General features: G+C 38.4%; 2 protein-coding genes across 2 annotated transcripts in view; one reads left to right on the forward strand and one right to left on the reverse strand.

Moving 5' to 3' along the window:
- The first annotated feature begins 2,576 nt into the window (after positions 1–2,576).
- The window catches only part of LOC140747766 (mitoferrin), a 39,041-nt gene continuing 21,075 nt past the window's right edge, over positions 2,577–20,542 (forward strand). Inside the window, exons 1-2 of the mRNA XM_073080374.1 lie at positions 2,577–2,938; positions 9,117–9,202. Of these exons, the coding sequence (XP_072936475.1) occupies positions 2,822–2,938; positions 9,117–9,202 (203 nt within the window). The 5' untranslated portion in view covers positions 2,577–2,821. The remainder of the gene's footprint in view (positions 2,939–9,116; positions 9,203–20,542) is intronic.
- On the reverse strand, positions 5,394–5,928 carry LOC140747774 (general odorant-binding protein 69a). Its single transcript, XM_073080386.1, has one exon. It carries the CDS (start codon positions 5,875–5,877, stop codon positions 5,473–5,475), a length of 405 nt encoding a protein of 134 aa, XP_072936487.1. The 5' UTR covers positions 5,878–5,928; the 3' UTR covers positions 5,394–5,472.

Consider the following 20,542-nt stretch of genomic DNA (forward strand, 5'->3'; position numbering starts at 1 on the left):
CTTAGCGCAAGACCTATCAAATCAGGGCTGACTCCGCCCACCGACGGATACGACAGAGTTTGGAATGAAGCATTCCATACCCTGCCGTATTACGTCGGGCACAGAGTCAGCGCACGTGCCAGGATCACCCGAGACGAAGCATAGCTGTCTGTCAGACATCCAAGGTCAGAAAATCCAAGAGGAGCCTTGACCATCACTTGGTAGTCATCGGGATGGTTGGTCAGCAGAAGATCCAGCAAAGACGCAGTATGGCAGTCTCTATATCAGGTACCATAGTATGACCGGGTACGACCTGGGAGAGCCCATATGCCAAGGAGAAGTCATACGCAGTTCTTCCGGCGAAGTCCGTGATTCGGGAGCCTAGCCATTCGTTATGGTGGGCATTAAAGTCACCCAGAATAACCAACTCCGCCGAAGGACACTGCTGCAGCATTTTGTCAGTCCCCCACTGGACGTGCTCAAATAGTCAAGTTGTCTCAACATCTCCGCTGCAGGACCTATATAGGCACGCGTAGACGTGGGTCTGCCCCCCAATATCCACGCACACCCACAACAAGGATAGGTCCTTTTCTTCAAGGCAGCTGAGACGGCGGCAGCAGATATGGCCCCGAACATACACACATACCCCGGCTCGATGCCTAAAGGCATGTTCTAAACTATAGCCGGGGTAATCTAAATACGAGGTATCGCCCACGGGCGATATCTGCGTCTCCGTCAAAAAGAGAAAAGCCGGCTTTGCCGTTTCAAGGTGGTGATGGACGGCATCCACATTGGAATGGAGCCCCCTGATGTTGGGTCTCCCTGGCCCTCGCGCCAACGCACCACGCCACCGGGGGCAATGACACTTAAAGAGACCCACCGGACCCGAGAAGTGCGCCGTTGGAAGCACCACAAGAGGATGGGAATGGGGGGATAAACAGATGGATTGGCTCCCAGGCGCACTACCGAAACACGACGAGTCGTTATTAACGGTAGACTCCGGCCTGAGGGTGGTAGCTAGCCAGGCAGATCCCACGAAAAGACCTTACCACCAAGCGGGACACCTTTGGGGATTACGCCAGGCGGTGTCAGACCCAGCAACCAGTGGGACAGTCGCAGTAGGATGTTAAATGCCCGAGTAGACGCTGCTGCCCATCTACCCGGTAGATACCCTTAGTCGGCTTCTACGACACCCACGGGCAAGTATGGGGTGGTCTATTCGCAGCCGGAACCACACGGCAAACGGAGTAACTAATGGAGTAGCTTGTTTCCAACGGGCAATTGATAAGATCATTGAAAAATGTAAACTAGAAGGAGTATTCGCATATTTGGATGATATTACAATATGTGGAAATTATCAAATTGATCATGATAAAAAACTAAAAAATATCATGGATACAGTTGATACATATTCGTTAACTGTTAACCAAGACAAACCTGAATTTTCAAAACAGAGTATCAATATTCTTGGTTACAACATAGCTGATGGGACATAGGGTTGTTTGCTCATTATTTAAAGTGGATACCAGATTTTTCTAATAAACTACATTCTCTTGTTATCACTGAACGATTTCCTCTTGATGAAAATCAAAAAGCTGCTTTTGAATCGCTTAAGGAATTTATAGCTAAATCTAGTGAAAATGAAATGATGTCGTAATCATCCCCTAATTTCGTTTCATGAATATTTTTTCAAAAAGAGGTCATAAGAAAAATATAAAATACGTCTTCTTGATGTATATTATGGAAAAAAGATTATATATTATAATATAGGAGTAGCAGACGAGCATGCAGTGCACCTGATGATAAATGGATACTGCCGTCCATGAATATCTATAATCAACCCCAGACAGGATTAGTTATTCATACCTGAGGTCAGTCACAGATGAGCCGCTACCCCTGAGGACTAAGCTGGAACGCCTCGGAAAAGTATGTCTCCCTTACCACCCTTCAAAACGGAAATGCAGCAGCGCCTAACACTGCTGTTATTAGATAGAAATAGATGTGGCGGTGGTGCCACCGGAGTCGAACCACAAAGGATTCTACCACCTTCTAATATGTCTTCTTTGATATTATAGAAAAAAAATATCAAAGAAATGTACTCATAGTTACATTAAAGTTAATCGTCGAAAACTAAATGTGTACGTATTATATTTTTGCATTTTTTTTAAGATTAAACTATTTCTTTGAAAAATGGAGTAGCTCTAACGACGCGAGTGGGCAGCGTGTGGCCATGACTGAAGTAATTGCGGCAACGAGAAGCAGTGCGAGGAGCAATGTGAAGACTCACTATAAACCATCATGATCGACAATATTTTAACCGGTAAAAATGCATAAAGTAATGCATAGCCACGGATCTGATTCCACAATTAATTTGATAAACTTATACATATAATCGAATATGGAACCTCCTCCTCCTAAAATATAAATTGGATATTAACATCGATATACTACTAATAACGTCTTTATTAGTAGTATATCGATGGATATTAAATATTGTGAAAAAATGTAAGTTCATAGATAGTAGTATTTTTACATTTGTTATCTATGACTTTTTCTAAACTAAATATTTTTTTAATTGCCACACTACCATATTATTGGTACTTTAAATGGAGAGTGCGCCGCGTGTCTGGCAACACCACCGCAGACTGCCGCGCGTGCTGATCGTATCGTATTGTATTTTACGGAATCAATTTTGATCGTTCGTTCTAAATTTTGGATGATTGTGACGAAAATAGTGCAGTGAAAATGACAGTGATAATCGGGTGAATCCATAACTACTCCCTAAAATTAGACCACATCTGTGTTTATTTTGTGTTACAAGTGTTAGTATTCAGTGAGTATTATGAACTTTGAGGACTATGAAACCCTTCCGACCCAGAGCTCCCTCACACACATGACCGCCGGAGCGATCGCGGGGGTGATGGAGCATTGCGTAATGTACCCGCTCGACTCCGTCAAGGTGAGCCCGGCCCCCGACCAGCGCTGCGCCGCAGCCACGGTTTCGCTATTTTTCTGCGACTTGACAACCTAACCTAATCGCACCAATGATATCCGACGGCTGCCTTATTACGCCACCGATCTGAAACTTGGGGTTATGTAAAGACCAATTTGCCAAATATTATTTCGTGACTGATCTGGTGGCGAAAAATAACGGCATGCCGCAATCTCAACGAAACCCGGGGAAATGTTAGCTTTTCGGATTTTCATATCTTTTTTCGTGCAAAACTTATCGTTAGTCCATATGTTTTTTCGTTAAAATACGGTAACTAATTTTCGTTTTTGAAAATTTTAACCACTGACATTTTCGGCGGACGTCAAAACACTGGAATGTGCAATCAGTTGGTGTCTATAGGTGTTAAATACATTCCGACTTTGTAGTTGTATTCCTAATTGAGTGACAGCTCTAGTAAGGGAATTCTGCATTGTAGTGTTTGAGCAGTGAGGTTATGAGGCCGCTGGCGATGCCGCCGCGACCTTGACGTCTGCAGGCTTTTAGCTTCTATTGTTATGACAACAAAACACTGTCAGTGTAATAGATCCTTAACATTAGTGGTCAGACTCCAATTGGAAAATTACAGTAAGACTAATCATAAGTGGAATTCCTTAGATTAGGTCAATTTCCCGTATACTACTTGCCTATAATATTGTATTAAGATTAATAATGTTGATATTTATTAAACTGTTTTTATTTCAATTATTTGGATCAGTTACTATCAATTGACACTACATTATCTTATAAACTTAAAATAATATGTAAATTCTACAGGACTGCCTATGACTATATATATTTTCAAAAAACAACAACTTTATGTTAAAGTGCATAGTATCCTTATAAATATTATAATAAATTCTTAATGTCATCTTATTTCCTTATTCTCACGATGTGTGTCCCAAAAAGAAATTTGAAACATTATGTGAATTGATTCATAAATGTGTTGGTGTTCTTGCACACTAAATTGGAATACCTCTTTCGAGTATTTGTGTCTTCACTGCATTTTAACTAGAATTAAATTAAATTTGAAGTGGTGTAGGAGCTGATACATTCACAGTACAAAGAAGTTTACCAACTTTTAACCCTTTACATTTAGTTTCGTGGGTGGTAGAATCCTTTGTGGTTCGACTCCGGCTGCACCACTGCCACATCTATTTCTGCCTAATAACAGCAGTATTAGACTCTGCTGTGTTCCGTTTTGAAGGTTGTGGTAAGGGACACATACTTTTCCGAGGTGTTCCAGCTTAGTCCTCAGGGGTAGCGGTGCAACTGTGGCCGACTTCAACCTCAACCAATATCTAATCCTATCTGGGGTTGATTACAGATGTCCATGGGCGGCAGTAGCCACTTACCATCAGGTAGACTGGATGCATCTTTGGTACTCCTATATTATAAAAAAAAAATAGTTGCGGTACTCGCGTTGTAGTTATTGATTTTAGCAATCCTGGTATTATATATTGTCACTAGAAAGGCTAAAAGTGCATTTAGACAAATATTATTTTGGAATTGAGGCATTTCAATATGGAATGGATATACACAATATATAGTTTTAATTTCTTTATTACCAATATTTTGACTAATTGGTTATATATTGAGGCTTTATGTTTGAACTTGCTGTAGGATTTCACTTATTTACTAGTCTTTGTATCACAATTTTGCTTTGTATATGCACCTGATTTGTCGGGTGCATAGTTATAATATCAAATTATTAAAACTAAGATTTTCCTGTCATCACAGGACAGGTCTTCCTAGAGACAGATTTTAGGTTATATTCACATTGATGCCTGAATTAATTATTTATAATTACAATTTTAATATATTATATGCTCTTGTAATAAAAGAAATGTGACTGTTGATTCTGGTCCAATACGTTGGTAATGTGGTTTTTATTGAGTATCACCGGGATATAACTATGTATGAATACAACAAAATTGAAGACTCCTTTGCGAGAAGTCATCTGAAAAGCGGTTATTTAAGTTATTTAATAATTCTGTAAAGATATAAATAGATCAAATCTGACAGGCAAGAGTAAAAAAAGGAATAAACTGCACTGAACTCTTGTATACTGTTGATTAAAGTATATGTACACAAGTGAAAGTCATACTATTGCCAATACACTATTTTACTATACACTATACTATACTATACATATTACATTCATATTACTCGTATATTCTCATTATTGTGTGTGCCAATTAAAGATAATTATTTGTATGGTTTACTGGCTAATTTGGAGATTTATTTTAATTTTAGTAATTAGAGTAACATTGTTTTTTTCTGTTTGCTTTGTAATTTAACTAAATTTGTCCATGACAGTGATTAATAATAATTGGTCAGAAATTAAATACTATGTAATTACTTCTGATAGTTAGTATATTTTCCGGCTATTTAATCTGCTTTTGTAGAAATAAAACAGCAAACAAAAACTCTGAAGAGTTTATTAATGATTGATTTTGTGTTATGCGGACAAACAATGAAAAATTAGGCATTATTGTGACTACTCATATAAGGAAATAATCAGCCTTGTTGGCTTTTTGCCAACACACCTGAGTGAGGAATGCAGTGTCACAGTCATCGGCGCCCTTCTTTGTGCCGCAGCCTCTCAAACTGTTCTCATTCTTCTTCCTCATGTCGTCGGGCAGGAGCGCGATCACCGCCTCCACGTCTATGGTACCTTCTGACATCATCCCCGCTGTCTCCATGATGCATTTGATGTAGCACTTTAGCTTCCCGTCGGGCATCAAGTCAGCTCCAGCATTAACTTTGTCCACGAGACCCAAGTCTACGCCGGTCTCTTCTGCGCAGTTTTCGCGCAGCATTTTCGCTAGTTCAGCCATCTCGTCGTCCAGCGCGCAGGCTTGCATCGCCACCAGAGCGAGTATGGCTGCTACTCCGAATTTTTCCATTGTGCTGTCCTAATTTGAAGCAGAAATAGAAACAAACTGATTAGTTACTAAACAAGTATCAGATTTATATAGAGGTTTTCAATGTCACTTGTCACCATCCTGTGTTTAACAATGCTAGCTGCCTAAATTACATGCTTTCAACAGTGGTCTGTTATTAAAAGTCTGCTTTGTCAGTGGTATGTTTGTGCATCGTGTGTATGGTATAATTTTTTTCTGTCATGTTATGGAGTCATTTCAAGTAATTACTATGGTGCTGTGGCGTGACTGTTATGTATTTTTCAAAATTGATTGTTTCTTTTGACAAATTGTTAAATTGTGTGCTGTCAAGTATCTGGTTATTATCATTGTGTCTTTCAATAACAAGTACAAACGTCTCCTACTTTATACGACTATTTTGTACCTACTGTGTTTTTATTCAAGTTTTTAGATGTTTTCTGAAATTCATCATGACTTGGAAATTCTTGGAAATAGTGTATGTGTATCCTCTGTGGTGGATTTATGATCAGTTGTAGACACTTGTCCTATATGAAGTCTGTTACAGATGTCCTTGGGTGGCATTGACTTACTTACACACCACATAAATACCAAGTATCTATTTCTAAGTGATACAAGAAATCTTATTTGGTACTGATTCCAGATGTTCCTTAGCTGTTATCAGCCAACTTCTGTTGTATATTACATAAAAAAAAGTTCAACTATCACATGCTTCTCCAAACTGATAAATCTGGATAGTACCTATTTGGATAGTACAATAATACTTTGTAGGTCATAACATTAAAAATTAGATGTGACAAAAAATGTGTTAATTTTATCTGTTCCAAGACAAGTCATTTCATGGACACTCATAGGAAAATGTTTAATTCAATGACCATATACATTTTTTTTATTATTTTGTGTTCCACATTTTGTTGACACATTAGTATGCAAAATGCCCGACAATTGCCGGGAGGTGGCGCTCGCCCCCCGACGACTAACCGCAAACACGTCCGTCCAGACATTCGATACACGCAAGTGCAAATGTACAAATTGCGTCTTACGTTATGTATACACCCAAAATCCGGAGAATAAATATAAATAAACATTGATGCACAAAAGTAAAAAGGTTGTGGATAGTCGTTTGGTGTTTCGACCTTGGAATTCAATATAATGTAACTGCGAAGAAGGTTAGAAGAGAACATACATTTCTGGTTCTCTGATTTTTCATTGATAATTCCAAAGGTGTGCCCGCCCTTTCGTTAGGGTGGTGAACTATGACCTCAATGCTTCTTAATCTAAGTGGAGTGCCATGACCAGTAGTAAAAGGTCAGACAATCTGCAGCACAATAATCTATAAATTCGAGTAATGGTGGATTTCTCGAGGGATAATATATCAAGAGTGGGAAGGACTATTCTCATGGGATGTTATGATTGGACTATGTTATATATAGATAATATAATTTGCACGCATACAATGTAATTAAAATTTAAAAATATAGTGTGCATCGTATAACATCGTCCTATTTCGTAACGCTCGCACGATGCATTTGAATAAGTGATGCCACCTCGCGGGGTTTTACCGCGCCGTCTTGCGAACGTTGATTAGCGGAAGTAGGAAAATTGTGTGCGGCTCGTTGAGAGGCTCGGCACAGCTCATGACGCTGGAACAACTGCCAGTCAGTATACACACAAACACAAATATTATGAAAGACAAATAATGGACTGTTTTATGAAATTGAAATAGGAAACGAACATAACTATAGTTCACCTGTTTGGATGTGATCTCTGCCACCAATGACATCTGTAAGCAACTACGTACAGGACAGGGGTTTTACCTGAAGCCGATCACATTTTCATTGGTACCGAGTCTGTCGGCATCTACAGCCTTACACTGAAATGCAAGAACTGCTTCACATTAGAAATAGTCTGTTAAAAAAATAAATGTTTTTTAAACGGACCAAATGAAATCTTACACTGTAAAATACAAAAAATAATAATATGTAATTCAGACCTGCATAACTATAATGCCACTTTTTGATCATATAACAAGAAAAATTATGCTTTTTAATAGTCCCATGGCGTGAAGTGGAATTAAAACCAAACTATTACTACACTATTATCTCTTATAGTTAAGTGGTAAACGAGACACGATCGTTAAGTGACAACCATTACCATTACTACGCTTCATTGTCAATACCCACATTCGCAGAGGTTCCTTCAGTGGGAACTAAGGTAAATGATAATAACGTGTATGCTGAATACTCAAAGGAAAACTCTTGGCACTCATTAACTATTTAAATAAAGCAATGCTACTTGTGCTGATAAATAGATGTGCTTCATAACTGATATCATTGTGCAAACTGAAACGCTTATATACGAGAATTATGTGGTATTGTTCAAATTGTTTGTAATAAGCGGAATCAGCTAGATTTATAGCGGTTGAAACCGCGAAAAGATGAAAAAAGTTTATATAATTCATTTAAATGTGGTTTTAGAAAAGTACAATTACGATTCTATGGCGCTATTATAATTTGTTTAGTTTTTTCCTGTTTATGTGCAGAACAGATGATATCATTATGTGTTTCTCATTCGTATGGAATTGCATTTTATTCGACGTCAGCCATTAATTATGCCAATAATGTTGAGAATATTTTATCGTTTTGTATTTGGCGTGGGTTAGCGGAAAAGAGTCGATGGGTCAAACCATACTTGAGACTATAGGCGTAAAGACTTTTACAGTTAGTATGGGATGATCTCAGTTGAATGGTATAGTGGCAAATCCGGGACTATCGTTTGGGAAAGGCTTGACACAGGCGGAGGTAAGCTTTACCAAAGGATTTATCGAATTCCATGCCATAAATAGAACAGCGGACAAGATACAACAATGAGTAATTGGTATAAATGTACAGCTTCCGCAATAAGTCGAAAGTCTTGGGAAGCAAAGGTCCGATTTCTGAAATTTTATCATCCCCAAACAAGGTAACGGCTGGATTTATTTATATTCATGAATTTCATGATTTTAGATTTTGTGGGTATTAGGTCCTTCTATTTCTAAAATATTGCCACTCCCTAAAAGGTCACGGTTGAACTTAGGTACCTGATTTTAGACATGGTTTAAGCTACAGATCGATTGCAGATATTGTTAGAAAATATAGGTATGTTTTACGTTAAAAAAATATTCTCGTCGATCATTTTGTAAACTTGTAAAGGTGTTCAAATATATGTTTATTTTGGTGAATGTTAATTTGGTTTGTTGCCCTCAGACGCGGATGCAGTCGCTGCGGTCGGCGCACAACGGCAGCATCACAGAGACCTTCCGGTACATGGTGCAGCGGGAAGGCCTCCTCAGGTACGCACCAGTCGGTAAAGCTGTTTGCATGTTACACCGGTAACGTATAAGGTTAGATTCTAAATGCGATAATGATGTCACCAGCAAAACAAAAATTGTGACGAAATAAGTCCTAAGTATTTTGTATCTTCAAATACCTTTGTGAAAACAATTGCCTGTTAATCTTGAAGGTTCCGAGCTTTAAGGAGAGTCTGATTTTTCAAATGTATGTGCCCATCAAGAATAAATTATCTCTCGTTTGAACGGTGTACGAAAAAATTCGCGTCAATACTTACATGCCTGAGAAAAAAATCTCAAAGATGCGTAAAGTCTTTTTTTTGTTGACGAGGACCTTCAAAAGGTACCGTGTGTCGTGGGATCGACACGGGGCTATGTGGGATTTTTGCCGCACTAAAGCCCCCCCGCGGGCCATCCTCAGAAGAGGACTCCGGAATCTCCAACGGAACGCAACCGGAGTCCTCTGAACATGTTGCCCCATCAGGCTCCGCCCAGGTGAGCCCAGGCGCTCTTCACACCGTCTGGCGTTTACGACGGTATGCGACCACACAAACCGCCGTCCTTCCGGGGGTCGCTTGCTGGACGGTTCAAGCTCCCACTCTTGCCTCCTGCAACCCCGGAAGCCCCCTTTTAGTCGCCTCCTACGACAGGCAGGCTAGGCCTAGCCCTATTCTGATCCCGGTACTACAGGGACAACCACTTGACCAGCGCGTTAGGTTAAAGCCTATATTTTAATGCACTGTGGGACAGTAATGGGTTGACGACAATTGCGAAAGCATAGAAAATATAAAACGTGTTAAAGTATGAACTCCTTTTATGCATGACATTCTGTCTATCGACTTCTTGGTACTGTTAACAGGTTGTGATGTGACACACTCTCAAAGGGGGTACTGCACACAGTCACTAGTCACTTATATATTATCGAAATATATGAAATTTTTGTCTGTGTAAGATAGGGAAATTATGCACGAATACTATGAGAAATGTTATTTCGTTAAAATTAATATAATAAGAATACTTATTTTTCTAAATAAATAAAAAATAACAAACATTAAGATAGTAAATATATATATATATACATAGCTATTAGGAGGACCGAAAAGTAAAACACTTTTTGCTGCCGTTACAAAATGATGGAATTTATTTTGTTCATAAGCAATTACGGTTTGTATAATATATAAATAATTTTCACCAAGTAAAAAAAATTTTGATCACTTTTTGATGTTATTTTAGTAAACATTTTTCACGGGAAAGAACGTGCAGAGCACAGCTAGTGCTAAAATTAAAGTCATGGGCATTTTCGACGATTTCGTTCAAGTAACCTAGTTGTGTAATGTTTCGCATGGTGATGTGGTCGGCTGCGACCGTCCACTGCAGACCGGCTGCAGTTTGTGCGCGGTAGCGACGGTAGCGGCCAGGAGCGCCGGATGTTGCGATCATGTAGGGGGTTCACCGACGCACTAGGGCGGCGGTACAATTGTACTTCTCATAACTCATAACATTATATTGCAAAACAATAAAGCGACTGATATAACTTTCCATGTAAAGTCCCCTATCGGTCACGACATTTTGTATATCCTCCTTATTTACACGGTATAACAATTTAAATTGTTATTTTTGTTCAATAGGTTCGAATACTATTTCAAGTTGTAAAAAATAAATAAAAACTAGGTAAATAAAATAATTGATTACATTCCAAATGTAAATTTGGATAACAGGTGCATAAACTGGTATAACAGCAGATGATTAAAAAATATGTCAGGTGACAGGTCATATCTGCAAATGTTACTTGATTGTGCTTTCGGCATTATTAACACTATTGCTAAAACATTACTAAAACATAGGACATACCTTAGGCATTATATATTTTACTTAAAGAAATATCTGAAAGTCCTCGTATGCTAATGCTGACGCATTCGTAGTGCGCAAGAAAAGGCGCGGCGAAAGTGCCTCAGCTGACCACTTTTTATATGGATCTGTTGCACTACTACGTGCTTCAGGAAGCATCCTTTCTGTAAACAATGCAACCTCTGATAACGTTACTAAACATATTGTAAACGAGACTCGTGCCTCGTTATGCGATTCTTGTGTTATTGTGTGTTGCACGAAGGAATCGTTTGTAGTGTCAAACAAAGCAGAACCACAACAATATCTATTAAATATAAAATTATTCTTGATGCGGTTTCGCAATAGTTTGTTGTCTTATTATCCGCAATTATATTATGTTTAAAGCATGGTCGTTCGTCTCGTCAACGTCTCGCTTAGTTATTCAATTCAATCTCCATTTTATTTTTTGTCTCAGAGTAGTCAAGAACTCATGTATGTAGCTGTTTTAAGGCGCTAGGGCGCGCGGCCGCGGAACTAAAATACTTGTAGGATCTGAATTCTGAAACCACTCTGTTAGTTCTAGGCCTAAGATACTATATTTATTACGGTAAAATCTTATATATAACATTCTCGTGTGACAATGTTAATTACCGTACTCCTCCGAAACGGCTTTACCGATTTTCACCAAATTTTATATGCATATTCAGTAGGTCTGAGAATCGGCCTCTATCTATTTTTCATACCCCTAAGTAATAAGGGTTGTTTACGCTTAACATTTTTTTTTATATGGCAACACAACGTTTGCCGGGTCAGCTAGTATTATTATATAAAAAAATCTGCATTAAAATTAACCGAAAACAAAACAGCAGCCCACAACATTACTACTACAGTTATAAGGTCTACATATGTAAGTTGGTGTGGCGGTGGTGCCTCAGGAGTCGAACTACGAAGGCTTCTATACCTTCAGACCCGATATTTCCCATTAACAATAACGTTAGTAATATACATCACCATTTAAAATTTTAATTGGTATAACAAAAAATGTATGACGTAAAGACGACTTTATGTGAAATAGAGATAACAAAACGCTTATTGAAAATTACTTTATTACGAATTCAAGCCATTATTGGAGCAGTTGTACCAACATTGCTATAGGTATATGATTGTGCTAGTAAATGGCTAAAGTTAATTGGCTGCGGTTATTATTGGAGTATTGAAAGTGTGAGTGGGTTGAGGCCGCGCGTGCACTTCACCGGATTTTCCTCTTACGCGTGTCGCGTGCGCATCGATGTGATCTCTATCTTCATATTGTACACCTTAATATCCGATATTATTCGCAATATCGGTCACTTTGGAATGCTTTTTCAATATCATCGAGCTAATAATATGTAATAACTCTCGGAATCAATACTGTGTTATTTTGTCATGAAGATTAGTACAAAAAACGTCCTATTTATCACCGTCGTCGTTGTAATGGCAAAAATGTTTTTTGGTAATTTTATATGTCTGGGTAACTTAATATAAACTGTTAACTTCATATAAAGATACTCTTAAAAATTTTTTTACCTGATGATACGTGGCTACTGCTGCCCATGGACATCTGTAATCAACCCCATATATTATTAAATATTCCTACCTGAGGTCGGCCACAGATGCGTCGCTACCCCTGAGGACTAAGCTGTGGAACGCTTCAGAAAAGTGTCTCCCTTACCACACCCTTCAAACCGGAACACAGCAGCGCCTAACACTGCTGTTATTAGGTAGAAATAGGTGTGGCGGTGGTGCCGCCGGAGTCGAACCACAGAGGGTTGTACCACCTTCAAAAACTTCTATATATGTACCATTTTTTAAACTATTTTAAATTTTCAAGAGATCGCGACACGGCGAAACTCTTGCCAAATAACCGAATACTGTCTTTAGTGTATAACACCTGCGTTTTGAATAATATAAAATGAACTGCATAAACATTACCGTTAATGGAAATGTGTAGTGTCGGAAAATTTTGCGGTAATACTAATAGTATATTAGAATGTCATTGTCGCTACCGCCCCGCAGCTCGCGGGTCGCGGGCCGCGCGTCGTGTGACGTTGACGGCATTACATTACTATTGTTACGCTAATTTGTGTTTGCTATTGTTAATTATTTAACATTTAGACAGTAATTATACGGCCCGTTGATGACTTAATTTATTTTTATTATGAACAGTAATAAGACATTAAGTGCGTTATCGTACATTCTGTGTATGTGTGGTGCACAAGTGGTTTAATCTTTATAGTCTACGCGAATAAAATATTTATGATCCATGCGTTTGAGCTTTAATATCTGTATATCTAATAGGTACATGATCGACCTAGTCTCTTATCAAAGTTGTAATTTATAATTGTATCCGAGTGACTACTATACTAGACTAAGTTAGAAATAATGAACTGATAAAACTGTCAATGTAGATTGCATAAATCAAGTAATTTTCAGGGTTCCGTATTTTTAATATCCAACTGTCCTCATATAAACGCGACGTCATCAGACCCTGGTCGAGGTCATTTTCAGTACGGCTATCTATTCATCGAGATTGACGTAATGAGCCGCCTACACACGATACATCGTCCTAAGCTGTCCACGCGGTCGGCTCTGGTTGCACTATCACATGTCCATATTGTTGCAATGTCATCGAATTTGCTAAGCGTATTAAACGATCCAATTATCATTGGTATTTTGAATATTCCTTGTATATTTGACATTTTTATGTCCGCTCGTAAGAGATGATAATTTCTAAACAGCTGTTGTCTGTACCAATTTTCATCCGCATTCTGTTCGTCCACCAGTTTGAGAGCTACTTACGCTTCAAACATATTATAACATTGACATTGCGATTTCAAAAATAATTACACAATTGCCACCATAATGATTAAAATATCATTAATATATACCGAAGTGATGTAAAAGAAAAAATCATTAATTTATACGCGAGGCGACAGATAGCGCGCTAGGCAACACATGCCCTTGTGCAATGCCGGCACACAATTAGTAGCTCGTATACTATAATCGATTGTTTATGTTCAGGAAACTGATAATATTGTTACTATTTGGTAAACGTTATGAGTGTGTTACCCCTCTGTCCCCCTTCCCGATTGTAGTATCGACGTGTTTTTCCAGTTCTTGTTAAGTAGTCATAAATAGTATTTTGACCTGCTTAATATATTTATTGCATTTGTGAATCGATCACGCCAATAAGTTATTGGTAGCCGTAAATGGTATGATCGAGGACTCGACGACATAAGTGACATAAAAAAGTAAAATGTGTCATGTGGCATATTGGTCGTAGACAAATATTATCATGAAAGTGTTTTAAAAATAATGTGCATCTTCAGGTCACTTGCCGGGCCGATGCTCGCAATATAAATAGTGCGTGCGACGAGCGGAAATCTACAATTAAGTACAAGTATGAGACATACAACATCTAGAATATACTTACTTAATTATAGATTTTTTTCATGGTTGGGTAATTGTATCTGTTGCTGACCGAAACATACGAGTGTTTCGATTGGCGTCAGATGTATCATCACGAAAGGGCCTCAACAAGTGCGTCGCATCCGAGCTGTGCTTTGGTTTTGGGTGATATGTTTAATTCTGCAAGCTTCAACAAGCCAAGAATAAAGATCATGCTTCATAAACGTACGAGTATTATTAAACGTGGATAAGTGCTGTTTAGGTCACATAAGTATCGTTTAGTTTTCATACCTACAGTTCTGAAGTCTTGCTGGTAATATGTGATTGGATGTCATCCAAAAATTACCAAATAGTGAAGTCAACGTGTCTGGAATTTTGTGTTGCACGCTTCGAGACTCTTTCTCGAGTCTGTAGTGAATGCTTATTTGAAAATTAGCATGTCTTCCACCGACGGATGCTTTAATTAAATATTGAATATGAAACATTAGATTTTATTTGTATATAACAAGAGCAACAGTGAGCTAATTAATACATTAGCGACATCCCACTTTGGCGACGCGTCGCGTTAGTCTGCGATCATAAGCTACCGTCATCATCTTCCTTGCATCATCAGGTCTAAATCTGCCTTAAGGTCAGGCACAGGTCGAAGACCACAGCCTGCACGCAAGGAGGTGTTCTTCGAGCCACGAAAACCCTCTGCCATACGGTGATATCGAGCGACTATGGTGATAATGATCATAATATGTTGTCGCTGTCTGCTGTTGTCGTCAGCCTGATCTGGCGCTCCTATATTATGATCTATAGCTCTCTAAGCAGCTTCACTGGTCTTGTCAGATTTTACTTAAATATTTGACAAGTGCAATAGGCGGGGATGCCCATCCGGATTACGTGTGATGCTATCTCCTTATCGTCAGCTTATCGTTATCAGCGTACGTGAGTGCGGCCACAACCAGACATTGTATGTCGATTGTCGGTACTTGCGAGTATCTGTCAAATTTATCGGAACATCAACATTATCACAATATTTATGCAGAAATCATTTTATTTGGTGGCCAAATTCATACCTACTAATAATATTCACAATCACTGTTCAGTATTTAAGATTTTGTTAAACTTCGAAATTGAGGAATAAACCTATTTTTATCCGTAATGTGCGCACGTTGAAGTTAGCTCGCAGCTTGCAGGGACGCAGAAAATTGCGCTGCATGTAATTCCATGTTTAATATCCTTCACGTTTTCCATCCACTGCATCCGTACCTAGTACGTCGGTTCCGCAAAGTCTAGCTAGAATAAATCATCGATAATACGATCGCTCACGACAGTTGTGTAATACCCCTATCAGGTCCATCGCCGTATTCAAATGAGTGATAGCACACGATGGACGATAAGCGCTACATCGAGATGACCTGTGTCAACCAGCTGATGTTACGCCATGCCAGTGAAGTTCGATAGTGTGATCGATTGTTGTATCAGAAGTCAGAATTATCAAAAAGGATAAACACGTTTTGGTAGTGGCGATATGGACGATTAGGTCTTTGCAATTTTTTCGCTTACCAGCTGTTTGGTTGATTTGTCCACCGACTTCTACTTTGACCGCACTATCAGAGAGCGAGAGAGAGAGGTACATTTACTTTTCCGGTAGGACATAAATGGCTTGTAAAAATAGCATTAACGTAAAGAAGTATGACATAATTGTATGTTTAACATGAACTCAACGAATGATTGAACTAAGACTGATAATAACATGTAAATCCTCCTGTATGAATATTGTATTGAATCAGTGCTGAATACTGAAATGTCGATAACATGAACGCGTGGTAGAATTGTTTATGAGTACCGATCTAACTTGACTTATTCTTATGTTTTATAGTGAATCTTTCCTTATTCTAAAAACTCAAAATACCATGTCAGCAATAATTTCGCACTCTGCTTCATTGTCATCGGTAAGTAATATTTACAGAGATTTCTCGGAGGTACGCAATAATTTCTCGATAAACATTGTTATCACTGGCTCACGGCGTCGTGCGGATCGCGCCTCGTGACCAGGTTCCCGGGAGATGCCACGTTCATATTACCATTGTAATTATTTAATTACTTACTTTATCTGTACGCAAACTTGCAAAGGCAATAAACTTGCTATATGTATGTAATGTATGTCACTTATCAATTTGATAGCAGCAACAAATAGACTGTATGTTGCACTTTCTGTCGCGGTTCTCAAATACGAAGATATTGAAGATAATATGAACGACAAGGTTATTCTTAAAAAGTAACTAACGGCACTATTAAATAACAAGTAAATAAAAAACTTCAAAATAATAGCGAGTTACATTCTCTTCCACGTGACTTGCCAGGTAAAAAAGATTTAGGTATTGGAAGAACCATCTTACGTCCCCTTGGAATATGTGTGGTCCACATGAATATGATGAAGTATGTTGAAGAGGGCAAAATGTACCTGTATGTACATAAATGTACATGTAATGTAATGTGCCTTATGGTAAATGTCTGTTTAAGATATATCACAAAGAATGCTGTATGAGAAATCTCTGGTTATTGTTAAAACCAAGGAAATAGTGGTTTGGCATTGTTATACCAAATACCAAAGAAAATCAGGTATGTCTGGTTATTTAGCACCATCAGAATGAGAAAGCTATTTTTTACGTTTCTGCGAAATTTTAAATTTCTTGAAAAAATGTTTAAACATTGAGTCACATTTATATGAAATTAACTGTACTGACTCCATTTGAGTAAAGTGGAATTCCCCGTGCGGGCTATCTACATTTATCTGTACACTGATGCTGACCACATCGGTATGAAATGGCTCATAACTGTGGTTTCTGTTTCCATTACAACGTTGTTATCACGCAACGTTTGTTACGAACTACAATTTAATATTTAGTTTGTACTACATAATTCGACATACCATTTTTTTATTTGTGATACCTATATGATTGAACGCCTCAGAGAATTCAGAGCAATAGCTCGAGAGTAAACCACTTTGTTCAAAAGTAGACTCCCGACGTCTATCTCTGAATAAATACCGGAACATACGTTAAACGTAGTTAGTATAGGTATAAGTTGAAGCGTCCGTCGTCTGTTCAAACACGACATGTGTCGAGCATTGCCCGGCGCGGGATCAGCTGGCGGCGTGCAAATAGTGGCGTCCTTGCGGCAAGTGGGTCAGCCCGGCGCGTCGGCTTATCGCCCGCCTAACCCCTCTTTCGCACGAGCGCGAAAAAGCGATGCGTTTGACTTCGACCTTGACGCTTTTCGATATGTGTTTTAGATTAAAATCCAAAGTAACGCGATAAAAGAGTCTCGCAGATTGAAAGCGCACGTATGCATGGAAGCTATTTGTTTCATTTTAACGTTTTTTAATTGACGTTATTAACGCGCTCGATTGAACGGGAGCTGACTTAAACTGGCAAACATACGTATTTTTTTAAATTAAAGATGAAGCGCACAAGCTGTTGCAATACCAGAGGGATTGTCATGACAGCTTATTTCGAAGACTATTATGTCTATGGAAGACAATCCCAATAAATAATATTTTACGTACCTAGAGGGATGCGAAAATCGCACTATATCACCACAGCACGGGTGAAGTCGCCGGCGAGCTGTAGGCTGGCAAATAATACAATGATTGAATAATTTAATTTCCATACTTATAGGTTGTTATGATTACATCTCATGCATTAAATTTACAGCAAACGTTCATTTTACGGCTCTCTTTGGAGTAAAGGCCGTAGACCGGTATCTATATTGATAAAGTTGAATTGTCTTTCTGTATGGGCTGGAGTCTGCTGAAGCGGCTCTGACGAAACTTTGATGAACATATTCTTATGTTGAACGATCAATACTAGAGACGACAAAGCTGACACTATGAAGCTTCAGGAAATAACATGGACTTTAAGTATAGCTAATTCTACGGAAAGAGTCGTCATTATGCAATGTCGAACTTTTCCTTCTTTTTTTTGGCAATTAGGTATGCTAGAAACACTAAACATTTGAAATGTAAGCGTTAAAATAGCATGTTATGTCCAGTAAACCGTTTCCTGGGTATTAGCTTGTATTTTTGATCATCAATTCTCCACGCATCACAATGTGTGAAGTACGTAATATTCACTTATCGCGGTGTATTGTTGCAAGAGTACCTTCACAAGATGACGCACGGGTTAAACTTATTCGTTTCAATAATGGTGCTAACATTTATATAAAATACTCAATATCACGCTAGTGGCAGCTCTGTGAAATCGATTTTGTTCCGACGTAGCACGATTAAGCCCATCCTTACTTTATGATAATTTGTTTTTGTAACGCGCACAACAATAAATATTTTTCCACTTTTTGTCGGTCAAGTAACCTGATGTGACCTTTAAACATCCAATTAATTGCTTGGAGTTAGTTTTTTGTCAATGTAATTTTAACTTGAGTTGTGCGCTACCAATTAGTATAACTGAAATACTTAAGATCGTTGTACCTAACTATTTCTTTTCGCATAACATTTGTATATTTTCGTTAATTATTAAATTAATAAAGTTACAAAAACAAATTAGTGTAATTAGGATGGTTTTGTTACTCTCGGATTTAAAGATACCATCTCAGTAACGAGAGGTTTTATGACGTACATTCTAATTATTAATTAATTACTATGATCTTGTGAATATTTTAAGCACATGGATAATAACATTCATATACCTAATAATGGTGGTATCAGTTTAGTTCTCAGATAGATAGATATTTGTATAAATTATTTGAATATTTTAAAAGTAGCGAGAAATGAGAAGATTATAAAAGTTAACGATTTCATCGGTGTTGGTGTCCATTGATAACGCGGCGCCTTATCCGTGCGTAAAGCTTATCTCTTATCTACCCCGTGGCCGGTGCCGCGTCGCCTACGCCGCCGCCGCCGCCGCCGCTGCAATGTCTTTATCGTTAATATTATTAGCTATTTATTTTTATTCCATGTCCGAACTTTTGACCTAATTTACAGCTATTGAGAATGAGTAAATACTTAAAATATTTATTCATGTTTATGTACATTATTTTTATAAATATGAATAGTTTTGACCTCCATGACGTTAGCGAGTTGGAAGTGATAATGAGTTTCGTAAATGATTATTCAACGTTGAATTTAACCGATTGGTAATGATGGTTCGCTTCAGTGAGCATAATTTGCTTTAAAATCTTTCCAATGTGTCTTGAAAAATATAAAATAAAACTAGGTAATCGTCAAAAAATCCTTGATTACGGGTCTACTAACAGTTTAATATTGCTATAGCTGTATTAACCTTTAATATATAACAGTTTCGTTGTTTATTGAAACATACGTGGATATCACGGAAGTTGTGGCGTTAATGGTGCAGTTGTCGCTGGTGTGGTGGCTCGCGGCAACGTTCTGATACGTTATCTTGTGGCGAGCGGCGCCGCGCGCGTGCCCGGCCCGAGCCCGTGCGCCGTACCACAGGCCGTACGTAGTGCGCCCACTGACACTGCCAATAAATTATTGCTCTGATAAATAGCCTGGTATCTTACTGAAAGAACATATTGGAATCGATAATCAAGTGCGTCAGCACTGCTGTTGTCAATCAGAAATAGACATGTCTACCTACCACAGGTATTGCCGCCCCAGTGGAATCACTAGTTTTGTACTCCAGCCGATTCTTTAAAATATTTTCTTACTAAACGAATGGTGATTATTTTATGCAACGTGGCGTACACATTTTATTAACAGCTAGTAAAATAATTAAGAGCAATGACACGATCGCAAATGTTTACTCATAATACCTATAATACCCACAAACAGTCGCGCCCTACTAGGCAGTAAGCAATGTTTGTACTGCAAGTGTTTATTGTTGTGAGTTTATTTACATAACCTCGAGTTAACCCCCACAGGGTTTACCCCCACTTAAGTCAAATAATAGTTATATTATTTTCAAACACGGGAGCTTTTCCTATTATTTTGGGGTGCCCAGAAAAAAAAGGAATATATTTAATTTCAATTAGTCATAATGTCCCGGTTAACATGTTAGCTCCAACACAAGGCCCGGCTAGATCTAGCTATCTAGA

This window comes from Epargyreus clarus, unplaced genomic scaffold, assembly GCF_041222505.1.
Source record: "Epargyreus clarus isolate Ecla_fem2 unplaced genomic scaffold, WU_Ecla_fem_2.2 ptg000002l, whole genome shotgun sequence".
Taxonomy (NCBI): domain Eukaryota; kingdom Metazoa; phylum Arthropoda; class Insecta; order Lepidoptera; family Hesperiidae; genus Epargyreus; species Epargyreus clarus.

What these genes read in the sequence shown, in the direction of transcription:
- LOC140747774 (XM_073080386.1), bottom strand. Translation starts at nt 5,877, where the DNA reads ATGGAAAAATTCGGAGTAGCAGCCATACTCGCTCTGGTGGCGATGCAA.